At 38.7% G+C, this 12,235-nt stretch overlaps 1 protein-coding gene across 2 annotated transcripts in view; it reads right to left on the reverse strand.

Moving 5' to 3' along the window:
- PKN2 (protein kinase N2) overlaps window positions 1–12,229 on the reverse strand; it is a 99,507-nt gene extending 87,278 nt beyond the window's left edge. For both annotated transcript variants that reach the window (XM_006169690.2, XM_006169689.2), the window contains exon 1: window positions 12,174–12,229. In XM_006169690.2, the coding sequence (XP_006169752.1) occupies window positions 12,174–12,221 (48 nt within the window). In that variant the 5' untranslated portion in view covers window positions 12,222–12,229. The remainder of the gene's footprint in view (window positions 1–12,173) is intronic.
- Window positions 12,230–12,235: the final 6 nt, after the last annotated feature.

Raw genomic sequence — 12,235 nt, forward strand, 5'->3', positions numbered from 1 at the left:
TATTCCCCCTCCCCAAAAAAAAAAAAAAAAAAAAAAAAAAAAAAAAAAAAAAAAAAAAACCTTGCTGCAAGTATCATCAGATAAAAGCAAAATATTAACATTCAAAGAAGGAACTATGAAGTTTTGGTTTGGTAATTTTTCCTGAAATCATAATGTATTTGTTTCTGCTATCTATAGAGTAGAAAGTCTGCAATGAAAGAACAATTTCCTTTTCATTTAAATTTATCTTACATGTTGAAAAGGTGTTTTTGGTTTTGTTTCGGGTTTTTGGCATACACATATACTAGACTTAAATAAAACAAGTACTTTTCTCAGCTTCAGTCACTCTGCATCAATAAGCCATCAATAACTAACAGTAGTAAGCCAAATTAGTAACAAAAACACAGAGTTTTTGTTTCACTAAGAGTCAGAATGTGAACTGGTACCCATTTTTGGCTTAACTTCCATAAATAAGCCTAAAAGCAAACCTATGGCAAAGCGGCTTATTATCAGTATCACTCCTTTCTGCCCAAGGTCAGAAGACAGGACAAACAGCCTAATTTTTTATTCTTTAACATTTGTTGTAACTGGAAAGTTTTAAATTAGCACAATTAATAGTCAAAGGTCCTGACTCAGGCAAACTCATTAGATAGATTAAAAAATATGAGATTAGATCAATTTCTTACTATTTATAAGAAATACAATTATTTCTTAGAAATTAGGGATTTAATTCTTTAGCCATAAATCTTTGAAATAACATACTCAAAGAATGATAAAAATTTTCTAAACTTACTTAAAAACGATTAGATTTACAGGAAGTCTAAAGCTTGAGCAATTACTCAGCTAAAATGATGTATAAATATAGCTAATCAAGTTCAAAAACTTTCAAGCATTTAAAAATAACCTGGTGCTGGAACCAGCAGATGGAGTAATGGTTATGTCACTGGACTGACACATGGCCAACCATGGTTTGAATACTGGACTAAGACGTCTGAAACTCACTCCTGGTGTGTGTACATACATACCCAAAATCTCAAGAGGAAAATGGAGAAAGGATTGCAGTGTGGCCATCCCCCAGGGTGGTGATTTCTTGGAGTAGTCTGTCTCTTGTCTCTTTGGTGAGCACACGTGACCTATAGCAAAAATCTCTCCAAAAATAAATGTTAAAAAAGTGAAATAATAATGAAAAATATCAACTTGCTGATCAGCTGGTGGTATGGTGGTTAAAGCAACTGGATGGCCCACTGCACGGTTCAAATCCCAGATTTGGCAGCTTAAAAAATATGCTGAGCATGTGTACATATGTGTCCAAAATCTCTAGAGGAGAATAGAGGTGAAAGGATTGTGGCATGGCTTTCCCACAAGCCCCTCCCCGGGGCGGGGTGATATCTCATTTTCTCTGTCTCCTCTCTGGTGAGCATATGTGCCCTATGGCAAAAAACTAAAACTACTACTACTAGTAATAAAGAAATCACAAGATTAAACAAAATAAAAGTCAAAGCCACACTATATAGCACCTAGGGTTTGGGGGCTTTTTTATCTTTTAGGCACCAGCAATAGTGACACACTGAGCAACAAGAAAAAAACAAAAAAGGTGCTTTTTAACTCAAAAACACCACAAATATAAAAGGATGTTACTATTAGTAATACTGTTCATATTTTTCCAACATGGTGCTATAGGAGGTACCTTAATAAACAACACCAATTCTTTCTCTAATTACCACTGTACTATAATTACTAAAAATAAAGAATTATCGGGACCAGTAGTTAGAGTAATGGCTATGTCGCTGGACTCCCATGTAGTCGACCATGTTTCACGTCCCGGACCTAGTGGCTTAAACTCACGCCGGGCGAGTGTGCATATGTGCCCAAGATCCCGAGAGGAGAATGGAGGAGAAGGGACTGTGGCGTGGCCATCCCCCCTGGGGGGTGATTTCTTGCTTTCTGTCTGTCTCTATGTCTCTCTGGCGATCGCTCACGCCCTATAGCAAAAACCTCTTAAAAAAAAAAAAAAAGAATTATCCACTATCTTGCCAACCTTAAAGAAAACAAAAGGAACAGTCTACCATTTTTTTTTTCCTAGAGGTTTTTGCCTTAGTATGCAGGTGCTCGCTGGAGAGAGACAGACAGAGTCAGAGACAATGAGAAAGAAAGTGAGAAATCAGCCCCGGGGGGGTGGGGGGGAAATGGCCATGCTGCAATCCCTTCTCTCCCATTCTCCTCCTGGACTCTTGGGCAAACACACACACATGCCACCATGAGTTTCTTTTTCGTTTTTAAGAGGTTTTTCTGTATAGGGCATGAGCATTCACCAAGAAGTCACCCCCTGGGTTTGTGGCCAGGAATGTGGCCACGCCACATTCCTTCCTCCTTCCTTCTCCTTTTGGGGTTTGGGGCAAGCATGCACAGGCACCCAGTGTGAGTTTTAAGTTGCCAGGTTTGGGACTCGAACCACAACTATCTGGGAGTCCAAGGGATGTAACCATTTCGCCATCTGCTGGTCTCACCCAGTGTGAATTTCAAGCCACCAGGTTCAGGACTTGAACTGCAGTCGGCCATCTAGGAGTCCAGCAATGTAACCACTATACCATCTGCTGCCTCAATCTACCATTTCTGAGAGATTTGGTAAAACAATTTTGCTTTAGATCTGGTATTTAAGGTTCTCCACTGGTTAAAAGAGAAGCCTTAAAAGGACAAACCAAAATAAATATAGAATTTTGTGTAAGGTTTCTATGAAGTTTTAACAATGAAAACATACCAGGAGAATTATAGCCCAATAAATAGTTTCCTAAGGCTGGAGTACAAAGACAAGGTTTCCATAGCAACAAAATGGAAATTCAATTATACTAAGCAATAAGCAACAAACAATTGGACACTTTAAAAAATTTGCATATCAAAGCTCAAGTATATTTAACTCAATTACAGAGTTGGTATCATTAATTAATATTTTGAAATATATTACTATAAACCTGTTTTTCCAGTATTAAAATCTGTAGGACTGTTTTGGACTTTGCAGATATAAGGGGGTCTTCAAAAAGTTCTTACTATGAACAAATTATGTATAAATTTCAACATTTTTTTTGCACCTGAAATTATGCAGCTGCTCTACAAAGTCACTGAATTGTAACATAGCTTAAAATATACAATGCATAAATAACACAGCATACATTTTTAAAAACATTTATTTATCAATTTATTTATCATCCTCAAGTTGCCAGTCTGGGATTCGAACCAAGGCCAGCCATGTGGGTATCTAGCGCTTTAACCAATACGCCACCTTCTGGCCCCACACCTTATATTCTCAAGGCTCAATCCAAGTTTATCATATAATCAACCTAAAATTTATTATTTTTATACACAATCTCAGCATACTGTTATTTCAAATTAAGGCAATTATGAAAATAGTCACACCTTACAAAAACTATTCTCATTGTCTTTTCAATGAAGGAAGAGAGTAAAGAAATTGGAGGAGAAATTAACCTGTAAAGTATGATCAGTTCTCTAGGTCATTCATGCCCAACTCAGCCAGCATGTCAAACACACCATTTTAGTACTGAAAGAAAATCAAGTAATTTTTAGGTTTAAAACCAAAAGAGGTAGTACTTTCAGGGACTAAACTAATAAAGATTTTCTGCTGAGATTTCATCCTCAAAAGCCCATCCACGAGTGGTAGGGGCCCCTCCTGTATCATCTCTTCCAATTTTTTAAAACAATTATGTATTTTAATTTTATTTATTCATTCATTTTTAATTTGACCAGAGAGATAGAGAGAGAGAGAGCGCACGCGCAAGCCACCAGGTCTGGGACTCGAACAGAGTTTGGTCATATGGGAGTATCTAGCACCTTAACCACCACGCAACCTGCTGGTCCTGTCCTTCAGTTTTTTAAGATTAATTTATCGTGGTGAAGTATCTGTTTTGCATTACGTGGGAGTCCAGCGACATAGCCATTACGCTAACTGCTGGTTCCCAAGATTTTTTTTGTTTTTTTTAAATTTTTTAAGGTGAAGTATGTTCTTGGCTCTCAGATCCTCCTTTCTCTAATTGTCACCTTTTCCCCTCCCCCACCTAGGAGAGGCAAAGACTCCACAACTGGAGCTGGAAATGGTGCTTTCAGGGACTAAACTAATGATTTTCTGCTGAGACTTCACCCTCCCAAAGCCCATCCAGGACTGGTGGTGGTGGTGGTGGTGGTGTGTGTGGGGGGTCTGTATCCTTCTCTCTGTTGCTATGTAGCTTCCATCCCTGAAGTCTCCCTGCACCACCACAGATGAGCCAGCTTTATCTTTATAATTTAGCACCTCAATATTTATACTCAAATCTAATGTGTTGGGGTCAGTAGGTGCCATAGTGATTAATACAGTGGACTGCCACAAAGCCCACTGTGCAGTTCGAGCCACAGATCTGGCAGCCTGAAAACCATGCTGATTATATGTGCGTACTTGTCCAAAATCACAAGAGGAGAATGGAGCAGAAAGGATTGCGGCATGGATGTCCATCTAGGGGGTAGATTTTTCACTCCACCACCCCCCTAAAAGCAAGCAAGCCCCATGGCCAAAAAAAAGAAAAAAAATCAAAGGTATTTTTTATCATCAAGGACACTAGGTTTCCCTGTTCAATTTTTTTGTAGACAGTATTTATGTATATAGTATTATACAAATTTAGTTCTGAGACTGTAAAAAACTGAATGTGATAATAAAGCTTGTTTCAAATAAGATCCTAATTTTAGATAAAATTAAGGAAAGCTAAATATGCATCAAGATAAATATTTTTTCTACAATATTAGAAATGTACTTTCAGGGTCAGAAGGTGGCATGGTGGTTAAGTTGCTGGACTCCCACATGGCCGACCACAGTTAGACTCCCAGACCCAGGTGCTTGAAAATTATGCTATATGTGTGTGTGCATGTGTGCCCAAAATCCCCAGAGGAGAAGGGACTGTGGCATGGCTATCCCCCTGCCACCTGGGCAAGAGGGGTTGATTTCTTCTTTCTGTCTCCCTCTGCCTCTCTGGTGAGTGCATGCACATGATGGCATGAACCTAAAAGAAAAAAGTAGTACTTTTTCATTCAATGTTAACATTTTAAGAGTCTTTTTCAAGCTTTTAAGCCAGTTTTCAACATTTTAATTTGCTGTCAAGTTTGAACTCTGCTGAGTGTCAAAAGTTGAATGTCATATTTTTGCAAAAGTATTATTAGAATAAAATTGTTTATTTGTTTTTTACATTTTGGCCACAGGGCTGTGCATTCACCAGAGAGAGAAGACAGAGAAACAGAGGGAAAATGAGAAAGAACTCCCCAAGAGAGGGCCATGCCACAATCCCCTTTCCTCCATTCTCTTCTAGAGATTTTGGGCGTACATGTGCGCACACACACAGCATATTTTTCAATCTGCTGTATCTAGGACTTGAACCACAGTTGGCCATGTGGGATCCAGCCACCCTAACCACCACTGGCTGGCCCAGCTTCTGAAAACAGCCATTTGTCAATTGTTCAACACAGTATATTTCACTAAACAATAATGCAAAATTTACTGTTTTATTCAGATATAACATGTGAATGGTAAGAATTGAAAGAAACTAGAATATACTCAATCTACTAATGTAAGATGATAAGAAAACATAATCCATTTCAGAGTCATCATTTAATAAAACTAGTTTCAGGAGAGACTTCTATCTAAGGAGTCAATAAATACATGAGAAATTATTTACTGGTTTGTCTAATTTGGTAAAGTATGTACTGCAAATTATAAACACCCCAGCAGTCTATAAGATTAGCTATACTTGAAACTCAGTTGCAAAATCACAATATATTTATTGTTCAAAGCGCTGTTGGTTTATATCATTGTTTTATTTATTTATTTTTTGGAGACATTTTTGCTATAGGGCGTATGCGCTTGCCAGAGAGACAGAGAGACAGAAAGCAAGAAATCACCCCCCAGGGGGGATGGCCACACTGCAATCCCTTCTCCTCCCAGGATCTTGGGTATGCATGCATGCATGCAAGCACACACGCACGCACACGCTCCCGGCATGAGTTTAAGGCGCCGGTTCCGGGACTCAAACCACAGTCGATTACATGGGAGTCCAGCAACATAGCCATTACATTAACTGCTGGTCTCTACATCATTATTTTCAACAACTAAACCCATACTGTATTTTTTAATTTTTCTTAACTGTATCTATCTTAAAGCACTGACTCAAAATTAAAACGCTTTGAGATATAAAGTTAAAAAAAAAAAAGAAAAAGAAAAAAGTTAGATCCACTTGGAACTCTAACTCTTGACAAGAAAAAAAACTTTTTTTGGGGGGTGGGGGGGTGTTTCTTGCCATAGGGCATGTGCACTTGCCAGAAAGACAGAGAGACAGAAGCAAGAAATCACGGGGAGTGGGGGGGATGGCCACGTTGCAATCCCTTCTCATCCACTCCTCCATTCTCCTCTCAGGATCTTAGGCACATAAGCACAAGTGTCTGGCTTGAGTTTAAGTCACGGGGTCTGGGAATCGAACCACGGTCAACTACATGGGAGTCCAGTGACATAGCCATTACACTAACTGCTGGCCCCAAGAAAAAAACTTTTCAAATCGGCTATTTCTATCTTAAAACTCTATGAACCTATTTTTTCTTCAAAATTCTCATAAGTTAAGTGGTATAAGGAAGAGAAAATAGATTCAAATGCTATAGGACTTTTAAGTTGGAAAAATTAATCTTTTCAAAGTGCTATAACTATAGGCAACTTTTCTTTTTGTGCTTTTCTACATTTTCTAGCTATTCTATAATAAATGTACAGTATGTTATAATTTAAGAAAGCCATAAAACTTGTCTCATTCCCTCAGCCTATCTTTTCATACTATTGGGTAGTCAGAAAAGTCATGATGCATTTTTCTATGCAATTTTTCTGATGACCCAATACATTTCCCCAAACTATGCTAAAATATTCATCCACTCAACTCAGAACTTCTACTTTTCAGTATCACTACAAAGCTAGATGTAACCTCCTAATTTCCAATCAAATGAGTAAAATACTTAAGGCTTGTGTGTAGGTATAACATAACTATTGCAGAAATGTTTTTTGTACTTTTTAATATTTTTGGGGGAAGGGATTAGAAATACAAATCAAAGAAAATGAAATTTCATGTCAATAACTATAATGAACTCCTCTTAAAACAGTCAACAGGCCAGCAGGTGGTGTAGTGGTTAAGGTGCCCTACAGTCAAAACCTCTCTTAAAATCAGGCAAGACATTTCCTATCCAAGGTGTCAAATGAAAACTCATCAAAATATTGAGCACCTACTAAGTGCCAAACACAGAGCTAGGTTGCACATGAGCTTAAAATTTTAAAGTAAATTTTACTCTATGCAGTCTACAAAGAAAAGCTAAATCTAGGAGGTTTGGAGCAAATATTTGACACCGTTTGTCAGAAACGGTAATTATTAAATGAAGAAAGCCTCCTAAAAGGTGATTTATAGTGTTACTCTTGTGAAATGTTATACTTATTTGCAACAATAAAGCACTGCTTAATAACAGACTACAAAATAATGTGGAAATCATGTTTTGTTATATAGGGATCTAACAAGTAGTGTAAAATTTATATTAAAATTGGGAACCAGAAGTTAGCGTAATGGCTATGTCGCTGGACTCCCACATAGTCAACCGCAGTTCAAGTCCCGGACCCGGTGGCTTAAAACTCATGCCAGGCGCGTGTGCGTGCGTGCCCAAGATCCCAAGAGGAGAATGGAGAAGGGATTGCAGCGTGACCATCCCCCCGGGGGGAGATTTCTCGCTTTCTATCTCTCTGTCTCTCTCTATCTGTCTGGTGAGCGCATGCGCCCTATAGCAAAAACCTCTCCAAAAAAAAAAATTATATTAAAATGAATTTCTGGCCAATTTTTAGCACGTTCACACAATTTAACATTGGAATGCAAAACATTTATGGATCTATAGAACTTTGGCAGCTTAAACAACAGTGTAGTGGGAAATATACAGACCTGAGATCAAATTGAGACTTAAAAGTGTAACTACGGGTAATTTATTTAACATTCTTAAAACTTAGTTTTCTGATCACTAAATAAAAATCAATCTGACTGGACTTCTGGTGCCAATCCAGTAAGGTAACTAAATACTGGGTACTAAATATTTCTAGTAGGTAGCAATCAATGAATGTTATTTATACCCTTTTATAATTCTCTTTTAGTTCAAATGTTATTTTTACTCTCCTCTCAAAAGCAAACAACTACACCATGTCAATTTTATATCCTCCCATATAGCTTTGGTAGAAACCCAATAACAGTTGAGATTGAGAATAACACCTGTAATTTAAAGCTATCTCAACCTTCTACTTGCGCAAGTTAACCCAACCTACACAAATTCTGCTGGAAATGAAAATTAAGATTCCCAGTTCAACACGTTATTACACACTTGGATGAAGATGAATCTTCGATAATCAACAAAGTAACTCTTAGTATGCTGCTCAATATTCAATTTTGTACTCTACAAAATTACCACCGTAGTCACCATTGTCGTTTTCAGATTTTTTTGGGGGAGAGGTTTTTGCTTAGGGCACGTGCACTTTCTGGGGGAAGAGACAGGAGAGAGACAGTGAAAAAACCCTCTCCCCCAGAGCAGATCGCCAAACAGCAATCCCTTCTCCTCCATTGTCCTCCTGGGACCTTGGACACACATGAACACGCGCCTGGCCTGATTTTCAAGTCATCGTAGCCGACACAAACTTTGGTCACCCGTGTTGGTAACTCCTACACCATGCGCTGATCCCCGTTTTAAGATTTAAAAAAAAAAAAAATTTGCTTAAGAGTGCATGTACTTACCAGAAATAAAGAGAGAAAGTAATCCCATGTGGAATACCTGCAATTCAACCCTTTCTCCATTTCCCTTTCAGTACTTTCGATGCGCATGCGCAGGCCCAGGTCTAGGTCTGAAAATAAGCTCGTCCGCCATGAGGGATCTTGCCACTTTACAGCCCCGGACACCACCCTCTGCCCTAGGACTATTTATAGTAGTCATTAATCAGTGTCCTTCGACGTTTTCATTTCTTTGGCCTCACAGAAATATATGTTTCCCACTACAGTTCAAAAAAACCCCCCCAAAACAGAGGCTCACCCACAGTGGAATAGCTATAATGCTGGCGCCCTGCTGCGCTGGAAGCCTTGTGACTACAGGTTGGGATCAGGTGAGCTTGAAAAACACTTAGGGCATGCGCAGATGCCCAGGATCCTGAAGAGCTGGAGGATGGGGGGGGGGGTGTGCAGGGCGGAAGTGACCACACCCAAGTGAGGGTGTTTTTCGCCTTTTCTCTCTCTCCCTCCCTCGCGTCTGGCTCTAGGGCACACTCTCTCCTGTGTGCACAGGTTTCCTACCATTAAAATAAAGAACACAAAAAATTAGTTATGAGCTAAACATCAGAAATCGATAAGTTTCCATTTTAAAATCGCTTATTTTTACTTTCATGTAGCAAATATTCTTTATACTCTGAAGCCTTTACCCATCAGTTGTGTGTACTTTATTAATGATCCTTTGTTGAATAAGCCTCTTAAATTACTAGTAAGAGTTATAAATCTTATTTTATAGAACTGTTACAGTCATTAACAAGAGAAAATACTGTAGCTACAGGTTTTCTTAGTTTTGTCCTTTCACAACCAGAGGTTATTTGCAAGTTAATTCCAGTTCAAATAGTACAGTATGTCAAATACTGTAATTTGAAAAATAATGAAAACTTGACTTTCCAAATAAACAAGTTAGCAATTTCATTAAAATTAGGCTGTAATTTATAAAAGTGAAAGACGTATTCCTGAGAGGACACACAGCTATTTGTGTCCTTAAGAGTGTATGTACTCACCAGAAGGAAAGAAAGCAATTTTGTAAGTTTTTAACTATTACACTTTGAAGCTGACTACATAATGGTATGAATACTTAAAATCTGTATGACATAGAAGCACTAAGATCATCATACTAAATCAATTTTCACCCTAAGTAAATTCAAACAATTCAGAAGCCTTAAAAAGCTAATTTTTGAAACAAGTTTGATATGTTTTTGGTTACGATACACTAGTTTTGTGACCCGATGAAGTAATGTTTGAATACATAAACATACCTGAAGCAAATTTTATAACTATCTTAAGTGCTGATATAAATAATATTCTCAAATATTTTAACAAACATAAGGTTTAAATGCAATGAACTTTTATTAGAATGGCAAGTCAAATAAGCCAAGAAGAATGCTTTGGATACACATGACTACCTACCTATAAGGTTAACTCTTAACAAAACTATTCTTTTGGTGAGGGTGGTGTGAGGGGAGAAAATGGGGCTACATTTTAAAATATTTGAAAGTCTAATTTTAGATTAGGTCCCATATTTTTAATAGTCACATTTAAAGTTTCTTAATGCTTGCTTCTTGCTACTCCCCAAAATTGATCTTATTAACTAAAAGATCTTAAGTATTACATTTTAATATACATCAAAATGTTTTCAGTTCCAGTGCTAAAATGTTTTTATGCCAACTTTCTATAAAATACAAATAAAGATGTCGATATCATTCTAATGTCACTCAATCAAAAAAAAAACCTCCTGTTCTTTAATTTTTTTTTTCCTTTCCTCAGTCAAAACCAAAGTAAAATTTTCATGCTTCAAGACCAGGCAATGTATTATAAAAATATTTCCACTGTGCCTCAAACCATCTTCATTTTAAGCTCTCATAAGTTAATAAAATTATAAATTCCATTCATTTAGCAAATGTTATGCTATAAGACCTGTTTATAAAAGGCTAACTGTAATTAAATACTACACAGCAACATTTGTAATGATTTGAAATTCAGGTTTACATTTCTGTAGGAGTCCAAATTTGCAGCAGTGCATTGGTGTAGCTTGCAGAAATCTATTTTCGCGGAGGAAATACAGCAATGTATTCTAGCTTATAACTAACTGCAAAAACCTAATGTCTATCAAAAAGCGCATTTAAACAAGATATTTAGATGTGGTTGTGATATTTAATTTTGACATCACCAAGAATCAACCCTTCAGTTTCTAGATTGTCATTTAAAAAAAAAAAACTACTCCACTCACAGAAAGAAATGTAAGCACACATTTCCCCCTCCTCTTAATTTGTCTCTAATCACAGTACCTAAAAGATGAGTTATTAAAACTAAAATAAAGTTTAAGTAAAAAAAAAAAATTTTTAATCCAGATGTAAATATCTCTGGAATAGTCCAAAATAATGAAAAAAAAAAAAGTGAAGGAGTAGTTTAAGTCTCCTTGTACACCTCAGAAATCTAAAAACAACACTCGTGTCTACATCACCAATTATTTAGCTGAAAATGAAAATAACAACATTGCTACTTGACATGGGCTTAACTCATCAAAAGACCTATTTTATTCTCATCTTCTGCAGGCATGTGATGCCCAGAGATTTCCCTTATTCAATTGCTGTCCCATCGGTAAACAACTTCTGGAGCTCTTTCTAGGTGTTCAAATGGGAGGGAAAATGAAAGTCTGAAAAGCATCAGCATCTGAGCTTCCGCATCTGAACATGGGTAGTCGAGGTAAGGACCATACTTGCACCTAGCACTTGTTTAAAAACAAACAAAATAAATAAATAAAAAGAAAGAAAAGGTAGCTGTCGAATTAAATGAAAGTCTCCTATAGAGGGCTGGTGAAGTGCAGCAAGAACTACAAGATTTGGTAGGACTTGTTCAAAAAAAATAAAGTGGGATAGAAGTTATGGGGGCGCTCTTTGTGCAGAGTCTGAGGGGAAGGGGAGGGACGAGAAAACAGCTCCGGAGTCATTCAAAGGAGTTTCCAGGAGCGGTGAACGCGGGGAAAGGCGGGGCAGGCCCGGCGGGCGGAGGGAGGGGGCGGCAGGGGCGCCCGCAGGCCGCTCTGACGCCGAGGGAGGGGGCGGTGAGCTGGCCGCACGGGGACCGGGGGAGAGCAGACTCCGACTGCGGCAGAGCTGCAGGCAGCCCGCAGAGCTGGGGCCCCTCAGGTAGGTGGAACCGAATTAAAAGGGTGGCAGGCCAGGGCGGTGGCGAGGAAGAGGGTCCGGAGTGACATCCCGAGTTTCCGCACTTAGCGGGCCAGGGGCGCGGCGTCCGCACGGCTTCCTCGGGTGCCCCAGCCCGTGCCAAGCTTTCTCGCTGTGTCCTCCGCCGGCGCCTCCCGCCCGGCCTGGCCCCGGCCCTTACCTGCAGCTCTGTGAGCAGAATCTCCCCCCCCTCGGGATTGGACGCCATTGCGCTCCGCTCTG

The sequence above is a fragment of the Tupaia chinensis genome, unplaced genomic scaffold (genome assembly GCF_000334495.1).
Source record: "Tupaia chinensis unplaced genomic scaffold, TupChi_1.0 Scaffold147417_1, whole genome shotgun sequence".
In the NCBI taxonomy this organism is placed as follows: Eukaryota; Metazoa; Chordata; class Mammalia; order Scandentia; family Tupaiidae; genus Tupaia; species Tupaia belangeri.